The sequence below is a fragment of the Anthonomus grandis genome, chromosome 14 (assembly GCF_022605725.1).
Source record: "Anthonomus grandis grandis chromosome 14, icAntGran1.3, whole genome shotgun sequence".
Lineage (NCBI taxonomy): Eukaryota > Metazoa > Arthropoda > Insecta > Coleoptera > Curculionidae > Anthonomus > Anthonomus grandis.
Window position 1 is genome coordinate 13,364,886 of NC_065559.1, and position 14,877 is coordinate 13,379,762.

At 32.4% G+C, this 14,877-nt stretch overlaps 1 protein-coding gene across 1 annotated transcript in view; it reads left to right on the top strand.

Moving 5' to 3' along the window:
* Positions 1-14,877, top strand: part of LOC126744648 (phosphoribosylformylglycinamidine synthase) — a 130,164-nt gene that overhangs the window by 57,803 nt on the left and 57,484 nt on the right. The window contains exon 12 of the mRNA XM_050452153.1: positions 820-1,066. Within this exon, the coding sequence (XP_050308110.1) occupies positions 820-1,066 (247 nt within the window). The remainder of the gene's footprint in view (positions 1-819; positions 1,067-14,877) is intronic.

The window sequence follows — 14,877 nt, forward strand, 5'->3', positions numbered from 1 at the left end:
GCGTGGTGACTTTAACTGGAATAAATTCAGTTAAAACTAATCAAATTTTATCTCGCAAAATTCCTGAGACCCGTCGATTTTTGTTTATTTTTTTTCACATTTCAAGATAGTTTTTGTATTTTTTCACCTACAGGGGGGGTCCAAATTAACCCCAACTTTTGTTTTCAAATGGAAAGCCACTTTTTTTTAGATAATCACAAAAGTAAATAGGGCAATTTAATCAAGAAAAAGGGCTCTTTTCAATGAGAGTTTAAAAAAAGTGGCTTTCCATTTGAAAAAAAAAGTTGGGGTTAATTTGTACTCCCCCTCCCCCTGCAGGTGAAAAAATACAAAAACTATCTTGAAATGTGAAAAAAAATAAACAAAAATCGACGGGTCTCAGGAATTTTGCGATATAAATGTTGATTAGTTTTAACTGAATTTATTCCAGTTAAAGTCACCACACTGTATAAACAAACAGCAAACTTTATCGTTGCTTTCAAGCCGATAGCAGCAAGAAATTGAACAGAAAAAAGCAAAAAGCATGAACGCCAGAGACCTGTTCAAACAGCAGAGAGAGGAAACTTTATCGTTTTTCCTCGGACGCGTAGGAATGTCATCGTTTTTCCACAGTGCTACCTATTTTAAATGGTGGTTTTCAGTGGAATCATTGTTTGTCCCCTGTATGATTTAATGTATTAATATGGCGTCAAAACGTCGATTTAGGGAAAAAGTGGTATCTCATTGTTTTTCACTGGACCCTTTATATAATTTAGTGAATCACTTATTTCTAAAAACCATTTTATTGTTTCACATTGACTGCATCTATTTTTAATTTAGGTGGTCACTCCCGACTTCAAAGCTCCCTCTATGGGGAAAGAAGGTGTATTACTTTTCATTGATTTATCACACGATGCTAATCGCTTAGCCGGTACCGCATTGGCGCAGTGCTTTGGACAACTTGGCAACGAAGTGTCCGATTTGCACTCCGCAAAAGATCTGAAAAACGCTTTTGCAGCCACCCAAGAACTAATTAAAGACGGTGCTATTCTGGCCGGACATGACATCAGCGATGGCGGATTAATAGGTAAAATGCATTATAAATAATAATAATTATAATAATAATAATACCCTTTATTTCCTTCAATAAAAAGATAAAATGACAGTATCCGTAATGTAAAACATGGAAGAAAAAGGTGAAGTTCGAAAGTCACTTCAGTAATACTCAGTTTTCACTAAAGTATTCTTCCACTCAACCCTTAACCTATGCCTATAACTAGCCTAACTAATAAAGTAAAAAAAGTTACTTAAAAAATTAAATTGGCGAAATGGAGGCAACGAAAGACCAAGTTAATATTAGAGTAAAATCTGTATACAAGACTAGTTTACAATAGTACATACTATTAATTAATTTAATATATATAAATCTTTTTCGAATACTTAATGCTTAACATGTATAGTAAAGACCCATAAAAACCATAAAGGATTCTGCCGCCGCGCCGTCAGAGGCGTGCGGTTATTTATAAAAATCTCTTGGTGAATAATAAAATAAAATAAAAATTTTTAAGTTAAAGTTAGAGTTTTACTGACTATTATTTCGTTGATCTGGTTATTTTTGAGATGAGAACTTATTTTTATGTTGCCTACTTAGGTACATTTTTGTAACGCAGTAAAGTCGACTAGGATTATTCACTCAAACACTTATTTATATTATTGCAAAGTACTCACCAATGCTTAACTAACCTTCTGAAAGACTATCCTCAGAAGTAGAATCATCAAGGCCAGGTTGAATTGGGCCCTGTTATGCAAAAAGCAACCAAGCCACACGAAATTAATTAGGAGTTATTAGCTTTTATATGTTTTTTTCAATTAATTAATTTTCGATAAATCATTCTATAACTTTTAATTCAGTATTCAATATATAAATTACAACTAAGTTTTATATTATAACATCGAAATAGTCATATAATTTTTTACCAAAAAAAATTAGATATATTATGGGTTGGTTTGTTCTTGCTGATCGACTAATTACAAAAAAACAGTCAAATTTCCAACTTATTTTTATTTATAAATTTAAACTTTTTTGGTTTTAAGGATTTAAAAATAAAATAAAATCAAAATCAACTTATATAGATAGTAGAACCCGTGGATTTTGTTATTGATGCATTTTACAAATTTTCATCTCTTTCCATTTCAAAATCAAGAGTTTCTATGTCAAAACCATCTACATCCTCAATAATTCTTGTGTTACCCTTAAGATTAGTATAGAACTGCAAAGTATCAGATGGAATACGGTGAATTATATTAAAAATAAGCATGAGTTTAAGCACCAAACCACGTCGTTTTACCAGTCGTTTCACAAGCATCCAGAATAACAAAAATACTTTATTTAGCATAATAAAACCAACCCACTTGGTTGGAAATTCTTGAGAAAGAAATTCAACAACACCAATCACACAACAATCCAAGAAGAATGGTTGCTTTATGCGAAATGTGAGAATTCCGATTAGTGAACAGAGTATAAGTAGGGACACACTTTTCAAGGTCAAAAATGTGTAGAATGGCTTTTTGCAGAACGTAGTTTGGACATTTTGAAATCAGTTTGTAACATTATCTGGTTTTTTTTTCAAATTGTGGGTTGGTTGCTTTTTGCATAACAGGGCCTAATTATTATTTGGGGTATGGGTGGCAAAACGGTATACTCTCTTTCAGTTTAAATTACGTGCTCAATACAATTTTTCCATCTATTAGTTTCGAATTCTGAGACAATTTTGCGGATATTTTCAATAACTACCGCACTTAATGTTGGTTTTCTGTTGCACTTTCGGAGTTGTTATTTTAATGTGCCCCATACTAGTTCAATGGGGTTAAAAATACAATAATATGGAGGCAACCTTAAAACACTGTGTCCATTATTCTTAGCAATGTTATCAATAACATACTCATTTTTAAAGTTATAACCTTTAATGGTATTAAGCAACTCCTTTTGTTAGGGACTGGAATGTTCTTTTTTTCATAAAAGTTGATGATATCTTGTTTTTTAGAGCTGTTGTTTGGTATTTTATTTAATATCCTGGAATGGTAAGATGCATTGTCTGTAACGATTACTGAGTTTGAAGGAATGTTTGGTAGGAGCTGCTCAGAGAACCACTTTTCAAATAATGCCGCAGTCATGTCTTCGTGGTAATCAGCCGACAATTCAGAAATATTTTTAGCAGATAAAAGTAAAGCATTTTTAACAAATCCTTCTGTACTGCCAGCATCAAGTATAATGATTCGCTTTCCTCTTGAACATGGCGTATTCAAAACACAACCGTATTTAAGTACGTCATGCGTATCAAACCAAGTTTCATATATATACAGGGTGTTCCGTTGATCATGTTACAAACTTCTAGTGCAGATAGAAAACGTCAAAAGAAAAACAAAAGTTCATATAAACATGAGTCCGGAAAAGCTTCCTCAGGGAGCTAGAGCTCTTTGAAAATAACCTTTAAAAACTAGTTTTTTTTTAATAGCTCCGGAACTACTTTAGCTACCTCAACAAATTTTGGGAAGTAAATTATTGTTTTTATTAAGTAAATTACGTTTATTCTTTTGAACCTACTAAATAAAAAAAAATTACCAGGGGCTTCAGAATCAGGGGGGTATTTGGTAAATTTAGGCCCATTTCTTTAAGACTTTAATTTCTGTCCGTTTGGGCATTAGATTATGATGTTCCTATGCTTTTTACATAAAAAAGGTGCTCTTAGTAAAAGTCGGTAAATGGTAAATATCACCGTTTTTGTGAAAATTGACGAAAAGCAAGTTATGAGATACAAAAATAAATTACCTATTATTATTAATAAACAATTAATTTCTGTTATTGATCTGGCGTAAATAAAAAATAAATGTTTAAAAAAAGTTAAGGTAATAAATTGGTACTCAAATTAATTAACTGTCACTTTAATTACCTTGAGGCATAAAATGTTTAAATGATTTTAAGTGTAATAAAAAACCAACAAATTAGCAATTTTAGAAACGTAAACAAATTTTATTAAAGATTGGTATTACAAAAATAAACTTAAAATATTAATTGCTCAAAATGCCAGCCGCCACGATCGATACATTTATTGTATCTACGCACCATATTAAGGTTGACGTGGTTAAAAATATCAGGCGTGGTTTGGATTACTTCAGCAGCTGCGGAAATTCTGGCCACCAGGTCTTCTTCTGACTCAACTGGAGCTTCATATATGAGACTTTTCATATGCCCCCAAAGAAAAAAATCTAAGGGTGTCAAATCTGGCGAGCGCGCTGGCCAGGTGACAAGGCCTCCACGGCCAATCCAGCGCCTTCCAAAATTTTCATTTATAAACTCGCGGACAATAAGTGAAAAATGAGCTGGCGCTCCATCGTGTTGTAGCCATAAGTTCTGTCGTATAATTAGGGGCAGATCATCTAATAGTTCTGGCAGTACATTTCTTAAAAAAATTAAATAAATATTTCCCGTTAAACGAGGAGGCAACATAGTTGGACCAATTAAGCGTTCTCCAACAATGCCGGCCCACATATTGACCGAAAAATTATGTTGATAGCTCCTAAAATGAATACCATAAGAGTTTTCCTCACTCAACACATGATTATTCTTAGAATTAAAAATGCCTTATTTTGTAAATAAAGCCTCGTCAGTAAAAAGGACATATTTTGGAAATTGAGGTTCTTCTGTACACCGGTCAAGAAACCACTGGCAAAAATTCACGCGGCATAAAATCATTGGGTCCTAATAATTGCTCCTTTTGCAGGTGGTAGGGCCGAAGAAGCTGTTCCTTAACAACGTTCCATACCCTAACATGATTTACATGCATCGCATCAGCTACTGCTCGAGTACTTACTGATGGGTTATCTTCAAATCGCTGAAGCACTTCTTCCTCAAAATCCGGGATTCGGATGTTCCTTTGAGCGCCATTATCTTGGCGTTTTATTTTAACGGAGCCAGTCTCCCTGAGCCGTTGATTGACCCTTTCAAAAAGTGTGTGAGCTGGGATTCGCCTTTCGGGAAACCGCTCTTCATATAGTCGAGAAGCAACTATTACATCGAACTTCCCCATAAATTAAAAGCATATCGGCGTATTCAGCAAAAGTGTAATCTTCCATTACTTAACCGTAATAAAAAGGGAATTAATATCATGTAAAAAATACTGACAGTGACAAATTTAAAAAATACTGACAGTGGCAATGAATTAGCATTATTATTATTATTAAAATAATTAATTCTAATGTTTATTTAGGTCCCGATACAACTTAATACTACGTAAATATTCTTGCCGAAGTTCAATAATGCGCCGCGATTCCATAATAACCATTCTATTATTTAGTTTTTGGTGTTTAAACCCGCACTCTCTTAAGATACACCGGAGTGTTGCTATGCACTTATAGTCATAATCAGGGTACTCGACAAGTTTTTCTCTAATCATTTCCAATGTTGGAACCAAGTTTGCCTTATAAAAGTCGTATACTATACGCCGGATAACGTCTTTGGTAGCTTCATCGACTCTTCTAAGTTTTTGGCTAACTCTTTTTCTTTTCACAGAATGGTCTGTAACATCTCTCACTTTTAAAACGCGATAAATTGTCGACGATGGAATTAAAGTTAATTTATGAATTCGTTTAATTATAGCATTTTCTGACATATCCGGACTTTCTTGTCTAAGGCAATTAGAAATATTTAAGATTACTCTTTGACACTGAACATGTAAGTCTTTATGTCCAAACTCGCTGCATTCCTGACTGGCTACACTACTTGTCGATACTGTATCAGCTACCTCAAAAAGTCTCCAGAAAGCCATATTAATAAACAAAAAAAACAATAACAACACTAAAATAACTATAGGAATTAACAAGGAAATAAAAACTATTTAATTATATCAAAAAAGACGTAAACAACAATGTAACTCCACAAACTTTAACAACTCGCAAATTAAAAAACAAATAAATATTATAATATTCATACAACACTCTCATTAAACATCAGAGCAAGACTAAAAGAGCTGCCTGACTCGATTCGTCCTGCCACCTGCCACTGTCCTAAAACTTTAAAATAGTTGGCTTGTCAAAGGCGACTTTTTTTTTTTAAGGCGGCAAGGGCCCTGGGCGCGGCATGCATTTTCGCCGATCCTAATGGGTTCAGGAATTGGAGGCATTTAAGCAAATTTGATTAGTTAAGAATTTCGCACCCGTTTTTAAATATTTATGCATTGAAATAAAAATAAAAGATCCTGATGTTTTAAAATAATTCGAATTCTCGCTAAAGCATCAGTATATAAAAATATAATTATTAATGAACGTTTTTAGATATATGCGTATACCTACATGGGTGTTTTTATAATGTTTATGGGAGTTAATTTATATTCTTTTGTAATGTTCCTACGAAACATTACAAGAAATATAAATTATTTCGGTGTTTCTATAAATATGTTCTCATATTGCTCTGGGACATATTATTAAATGCCAAAATAAACTGAACAATATAATACACCCTATAGTTTATGACCCCTCTCCCCTTATTGCGATTTTGCTCAAATATAAAACTAACATTCTTATTTTTTGTGCTGTTCTTTTAAGGTGTAATTCTTATTAAGTGTGTGTCCAAATTCGAAGATGATAATAAACCGGTAAAAAGTAAACGCATATTCACCGCACGGAGAAAAACGAAATTAGGAAAATGTTTGTTGCTTAAATCGAATTTTCGACGTTTTAGTACATTTTAGGTTGTTTATAGCAAAAAGAAACTGAAATCTATTCATAATCCTAAAATATCGCAAATAAGGATACATATTATACATGTATTAAAAAATTATATATGTATTAAGTACTGACATGATATTTAGGAACTATTTTATTATTTAATAATTATTATTTTAGTGAGAGAAATGCACTCATTAAATATATGGCTACTTAATGTAAAATCACAGATATAACTAGCTACCTCGGTAGTTATATCTACTATACCTACTCAGCTACCTTCCTAGATAGTTACATATATATTTGGGGTAAAATCCTCTCGAAAATAAGTAAACAAATAAAACAAATTTTAGACCAGGATTTTTTATTCAAATTAAAATACAAATATATTTGTCCGGTGTACAGGGTGGCCAGATAAGAATGCAAAGTGCTGTATTTTGGAAACTATTCGTCGTAGAGATTTGCGGTAAAAAATTTTATGACTAAAGTAGCCAAAAGAATACCGTGGAAAATATTTTTAGATTTCTAAGATGGTCGCCAGGGGGCGTAACCGCCATATTAAACTTTTTAAGTCATTTTTCACTGAAATTTACTCAGTAAATGTTACAAAAAAATATATGCTTTTTAAAGCTCAGCTTTACTCGAGTAATTTTTGTTTAACACTTATTTATTGTTATTTATTTGTCTTTTTTCAAGGTTCAATGATAAAATGTCTTAATTTAATAATTTTTAAATAATTAAAATATTCTTTGTTCAAAAAGTTAAAAAAAAAACGCGTATGGGCATAATAACAAAAATTACCGATTTTGAAATAAAACTAATGCCTCCTTAAATGCTCGAACTGTCTTCCATCAAACTTAATGCATTGTTGGAGCCGCTTATGCGCGGACATTACAGCAGCTTCAATTTCTGCTCTTGACAGGCTGTAAATGGCTTCTTGTATTCGTATTGTCGTCTCTAGTTGTTGGTTGAATTTGGTAAACAATATCTTTCAACCGACCCCATAGGTAGAAGCTCAAACAGGTGAGGTCTGGGGATCGGGGTGGCCCAGGAAATAGACTTCCTCGCCCAATCCACCCCTGTTGAAATCTTAAATCTACATGTTCTAGGCAACCGCCTAGTTGCAAAAACATATTTCGTCGTAATTGCAGGGGTATATCTTCTAATAAAAGAGGCAATTGGTTCACCAGAAAATCAAGAAATACGGCACCATTTAGTGGTTGATCAAAGAAATAGGGACCTAAAATAGTTTTGCCCAGAATGCCACACCACACATTGAGACTCCAATGGCCTTGATGTTGGACCTCCCGCAACCAGTCAGGATTGTTGTCACACCAATAATGCATATTATGCAAATTAATGTTTCCATCACTCCTAAAAGTGGCCTCGTCTGTCCAAAGAATTTCGGATAAAAATTCTCTATTTTCCCTAATACTGCCCAACATTCAATGACAATAATCTAACCGTCGGTCAAAGTCTCCATGATTCAAGGCTTGATGTAAAACCATATGATATGGGCGCAGTCTAAAAATTTGAAAGAAATACATTGCGAAATATGTAAAGTGGAATTTTTTGTGACATAAAAATTTACCTGTGATCCTTTAAAATGTTTAGAATAGTAGTACGTGATATACCCAACGCGCGAGACATTGTTCTCGTACTAACGTGGGGATTGAATTCCACGTATTCTAAGACATTAATAATATTGTCTTCCCTTGTTCTAGCCAAGTGTCTTCGCAACTGAGGTCGAAACCTGCCAGTATTACGCAAATTTCGCACTAACCGTGGAAAAATTCACGCATCGCGTAAACGCCGATTTGGATATCGAGCTCTGTATACCCTTTGAGCCAATGCCGCATTTTGAAGACATTCAAAATATACCGCAATCATATCGACAGCTTCATCATTTGTAAAAGGCATTTTAATAGTTTTAACGCTTTACTTATGTGTGCAACAAACACAAATGGGACTGCCTAATTTTAATATTTGTTGACAAGTTGATTTTAGGCATTTGTTTTTTCCTTCATGGCCTACTCTTCAATATTCCGCCTACCTTGCACTTGCATTTTATATGCATTGATTATTATGCCCCTACGCGTTTTTTTTTTTTTTTTGAACAAAGAATATTTTAGTTATTTAAAAATTATTAAATTAAGATATTTTATTATTGAACCTTGAAAAAAGACAAATAAATAACAATAAATATCGGTGTAATATCGTCTTATTAAAATTATATGATATCTAAATATTCTTTCTTCGATATTTCAGGCTACGAACAAGATATCGAGATACGGTTTTCACTGGCCTATTTAGCTATCATTTCACTAAATTTTTGTGAAAAAAAAGTCATATTATTGCGTTTAATTTTTTAGAGAATTTTGCAATTTTCTGTTAATAGATCAAAAAACGCGCTCTAGCGGCATTACTAAGAACTAGAGATGTTACAGATAAGACGGATTTGATGAAGCAATAAATGTTTTTTCCAACGAGACCAAGTTTGTTAAAATCCGTTCAGTCGTTTAGGAGTTGCAGCTGTTTATTTAAAGGAACTTTGAATTACGCCCTACCACTTTATTTTAATAGATACGTCATAAAGTGTTAAACAAAAGTTACTCGAGTAGAGCTCAGCTTTAAAAAGCATATATTTTTTCGTAACATTTACTGGGTAGATTTCAGTGAAAAATCACTTAAAATGTTTAAGATGGCGGTTACGCCCCCTGGCTCTTGGAAACTTTAAAATATTTTCCACGGTATTCTTTTGGTAACTTTAGTCATAACATTTTTTACCGCAAGTCTACGACGAATAGTTTCCAAGATATAGCACTTTGCATTCTTATCTGGCCACCCTGTACTTAAACTTTAATGATTAAGAATTTACACATTTTTCTCTAAAAAGTTACAATGTTTAAAATATACCAGCAATCCAGACGTTGTTTTAAAACCCGAATATATTTTAATTCTTTTTACATTTCGTAATACCAATACTTTTGTTTAAATAAACTGCAGTTTGTAATTTGTGTGGAGTTTTTTTGTTAACAGGTAAAGAACTAAATTTAGTGTAGTGGTGATCTTGTAAATTGACATTAAGTTTTATACCTTGCCTAGGACGACCAGCTGATATTACCTTTTTTCCGCTTAAACACTTTTTACGTCGACCAATTGCTGTAGGTTGAACACCTATAAATGAGGAATGTTTTCTTCTTAATTGTTTATTTTGTGCTGTTTTCTTTCCATTTTTTAAAGGTACAAGTCCACTATATTTACCAAATGTATGTAATGCACTAATAAGACCAGTTTCTGTTTTTGCAAATTTTTTCGTATTACTCAGCATTTTTTGCACTGCTTGGACAAAAATATTTGGTTGGTTTTGTACACCTTTTGTTATTCTATCAAATAAATTTTCAAGTTCTATTTATTCTGTATCCAATAGCTCAAAAATATGGTTTTCATCCTTCTTTTGAATTAAAGTACTCAAGGGTTCTTTATAAGTTTCCTCGGGAATTACCAAAGGCTTCAGTACGTTACTACTTGGGTTACTAAGGTCGTTATTACTTTCAAATATTTCTGTAATGCTTACGGAGACAGGAATTTCTTTCAGCGGCTTTAACCAATTACTAGGGCACTTTTTTCCTGTGGCTATGTAATACATTGTTTGTTTAGCATTCTCAGAAATTAAATTAAAACCACTCTCAAGCTTGTCTTGCATATGAAGAATTACAGCGGATGCATGTGAACATAAACTGCCTGTTGTGCCTTTAGCACAAGAGCAGGTACCAATAATAATGTTTACCCAATATTGGTTCTTATTTTCACGAGTAAGAATATAGTCAACCAGCTGAATGAACCAGCTGACTAAAGGCCATAACTCTGTTTAGGATACAGTCCTTTAGAATTCGGAAAACCACCTCTACTTAATTGGTTGTGTCTACTACCTCTTAACATATATTTTTGTCGATAACAGGTAGCCCAGTCCTCTTTGTAATTCCATAATATTAAATAATGGTTATAAGAGGATACTTTTTTGAGACATACTGTTGAGAATTACTGTATGGTGCTTTAAAGCTTCTTCTACATTTAAAGCATAAACAAGGTTTTTTATCATTAAATATAGCTCTTTTCGATTAGATTGCAAAATGCCATGCTTGGTGTCACATAACCAAGTCCAACATGCTTTTAAAAAATGAAATTGGCACAACAAAAGCACAGAACCCGCAAAATATTTTTTAAGGGATTTCTTTCTTTCAGGTCATTGTCAGTTAATAATACTGTAGGGTATCTTTGTTTATAAAATGAGTCAGGCGGTAATATATTTTTCATTTCCTGTAATGCTTCATCAAAAACATACTCCTTTTTAGTATCAGTTATGTGGCAAGCCACCTGCCACTGTTGGCGTTATAAAGAAATATACTCGATGTATCTGTTTGTCCATTCCACCAGAAGCATCGACCATTACCAACTCTCGACTTTGACTTATGTTTTGATGAGCTCGAGACATAATTGGAGTACACAAAACTACAAAATAGTGATTATCATCTTTGGTTTTGTAAAGCTTTGCTCTTCCTTGATTATATGTTTTAGTGTATTCATCCAATTTTGCTTTTAAATTTTCTAACATCAAATTTCCTAAAATAAAATAGGTTTATCGTTAAAACCCACCACTGCATAGGTAGATCCAGGTTTTTCAGTTTGATTATTTGTTTATGTTTTAGTTAATATAGTTAGTTGTAGCTCTCGCAGCCTCACGGTAATATTTTTTTCATTACGATACAACCTTATGTCTTTTTGTACAACCCTGTATGTTTATATATGTATATGTTGTACCCCCCTAAAATGAACCTTGGATCTACCACTTTGTACTTTAAAGTAACAGCAAAATGTTAAGTAAAATTACCTGTAAAACATCCATACTATTTTGAAAACTCCTTTTCAAACAATTTATGTGCTACAGAAACTGTCGGGACATAATGAGTATCTGCTGCCATTTCATAATAATTTCCTGGATTTTCCAGCAACAAATCTGTTTTTAAACAATGCAAGGCCGATGAAGGGTTATGACCTTGTCGAAAAAGGCTCTGAAGTTTTGCCCTGGTCTCATCTGACATGTCACGATATTTTAAAACTGCTGTACTAATAATGCAATGATTATGCGTAGCCTTAAATGTTACAATAGCTGGCCATTCAGCAACAAGATGGTCTACATTTTTAGCTCTAGATTTAGCTATATACCTAAAAATAGTAAAAACATAGCATCTATACTTTTATGGAGTTAAGATTTTTGCTTTAAAATATTACAAACCTTTTAATGACAATATTAAGCTTTGCTGGACAATCTGTATTTCGTGTAGATCTTATTCCCTTGACTCTTTTATCTGTAAGATGAATGCAACGTAGATCAACCTTGTAAATATTAATTTTTCCACAATTTGGATATGTAGCAGCTTTTCTCTAGCTGATTTTCGTGTGTTGGTCATAATTCTTAAGCCAAACCTATTGAAAGTATATTTTAAAAATTCAAAAATTAATAAAAGTGTTTAATTAAGTCCAATGCACTATTTGCTACTGGTTTGTGTGAAGTTATCCATAAAATGCCAGCCATAAAGTTACCGCTCCGCGTGACCGGCCTACTATTTGTGTCAGGCCGGATATTTTTAAAAATCTAAGGAAATGAACATCATCTGTATAAAATTACGTAATAGTACTAATTTTTATCTTTATTATGCATTAAAAAATAAATTTAATCTTAAAAAACAAGCGTATATGAGGAAAAATAATATTTTTAATGTTTAATATTAGTTATTTCATTTTCATAATTTCTGATATTTTATGGTGAATGAGTTCTTATATTTTAATACTTTTAAATATATATAAATTTAAATTCTATCTCATAAATAAAAATAAAATTTGAATGGAATCCAAATTTTTTTTCCAGATTTTGTATACTTGGTGCCCTCCTATTTTTATGCAAATCAGAGTGCATGAGTTTTGTTATATAAGGGATTTTTGGGACACTCTTAGGTATACACTAACATAAGTTTAGATAGATGCCACCCCTTCGTAACCTTTAGAAAAAATTAAATTTGGTCAAAATCCCGATTTTTTCAAGAATGTTCGTTATTTAATGCTCTCTTACTTTTATGCAAATCGGAGTGTATGAGTTTTGTTTTAATAGTGATATTAAGGATACTTTTGAGTATACACTATCATAAGTTTAGATAGTTGCCACCGCTTCATAACCTGTAAAAAAAATTAAGTTTGGTCAAAATCCTGATTTTTTCAAGAATGTTCGTTATTTAGTGCTCTCTTACTTTTATGCAAATCGGAGTGCATGAGTTTTGTTTTAATAGTGATATTAAGGATACTTTTGAGTATACACTAACATAAGTTTAGATAGTTGCCACCCCTTCATAACTTCTAAAAAAAATAAAATTTGGTCAAAATCCCGATTTTTTCAAGAATGTTCGTTATTTAGTGCCCTCTTACTTTTATGCAAATCGGAGTGCATGAGTTTTGTTATAATAGTGATATTAAGGATACTTTTGAGTATACACTATCATAAGTTTAGATAGTTGCCACCCCTTCATAACCTGTAAAAAAAATTAAGTTTGGTCAAAATCCCGATTTTTTCAAGAATGTTCGTTATTTAGTGCTCTCTTACTTTTATGCAAATCGGAGTGCATGAGTTTTGTTTTAATAGTGATATTAAGGATACTTTTGAGTATACACTAACATAAGTTTAGATAGTTGCCACCCCTTCATAACCTCTAGAAAAAATTAAGTTTGGTCAAAATTCCGATTTTTTTAAGAATGTTCGTTATTTAGTGCCCTCTTACTTTTATGCAAATCGGAGTGCATGAGTTTTGTTTTAATAGTGATATTAACGATACTTTTGAGTATACACTAACATAAGTTTAGATAGTTGCCACCCCTTCATAACTTCTAAAAAAAATAAAATTTGGTCAAAATCCCGATTTTTTCAAGAATGTTCGTTATTTAGTGCCCTCTTACTTTTATGCAAATCGGGGTGCATGAGTTTTGTTTTAACAGTGATATTAAGGATACTTTTGAGTATACACTAACATAAGTTTAGATAGTTGCCACCCCTTCATAACCTGTAAAAAAAATTAAGTTTGGTCAAAATCCCGATTTTTTCAAGAATGTTCGTTATTTAGTGCCCTCTTACTTTTATGCAAATCGGGGTGCATGAGTTTTGTTTTAACAGTGATATTAAGGATACTTTTGAGTATACACTAACATAAGTTTAGATAGTTGCCACCCCTTCATAACCTGTAAAAAAAATTAAGTTTGGTCAAAATCCCGATTTTTTCAAGAATGTTCGTTATTTAGTGCCCTCTTATTTTTATGCAAATCGGAGTGCATGAGTTTTGTTTTAATAGTGATATTAAGGATACTTTTGAGTATACACTAACATAAGTTTAGATAGTTGCCACCCCTTCATAACCTCTAGAAAAAATTAAGTTTGATCAAAATCCCGATTTTTTTAAGAATGTTCGTTATTTAGTGCCCTCTTATTTTTATGCAAATCGGAGTGCATGAGTTTTGTTTTAATAGTGATATTAAGGATACTTTTGAGTATACACTAACATAAGTTTAGATAGTTGCCACCCCTTCATAACCTCTAGAAAAAATTAAGTTTGATCAAAATCCCGATTTTTTTAAGAATGTTCGTTATTTAGTGCCCTCTTATTTTTATGCAAATCGGGGTGCATGAGTTCTGTTTTAACAGTGATATTAAGGATACTTTTAAGTATACACTAACATAAGTTTAGATAGTTGCCACCCCTTCATAACCTGTAAAAAAAATTAAGTTTGGTCAAAATCCCGATTTTTTCAAGAATGTTCGTTATTTAGTGCCCTCTTACTTTTATGCAAATCGGAGTGCATGAGTTTTGTTTTAATAGTGATATTAAGGATACTTTTGAGTATACACTAACATAAGTTTAGATAGTTGCCACCCCTTCATAACCTGTAAAAAAAATTAAGTTTGGTCAAAATCCCGATTTTTTCGAGAATTTTCGTTATTTAGTGCTCTCTTACTTTTATGCAAATCGGAGTGCATGAGTTTTGTTTTAATAGTGATGTTAAGGATACTTTTGAGTATACACTAACATAAGTTTAGATAGTTGCCACCCCTTCATAACTTCTAAAAAAAATAAAATT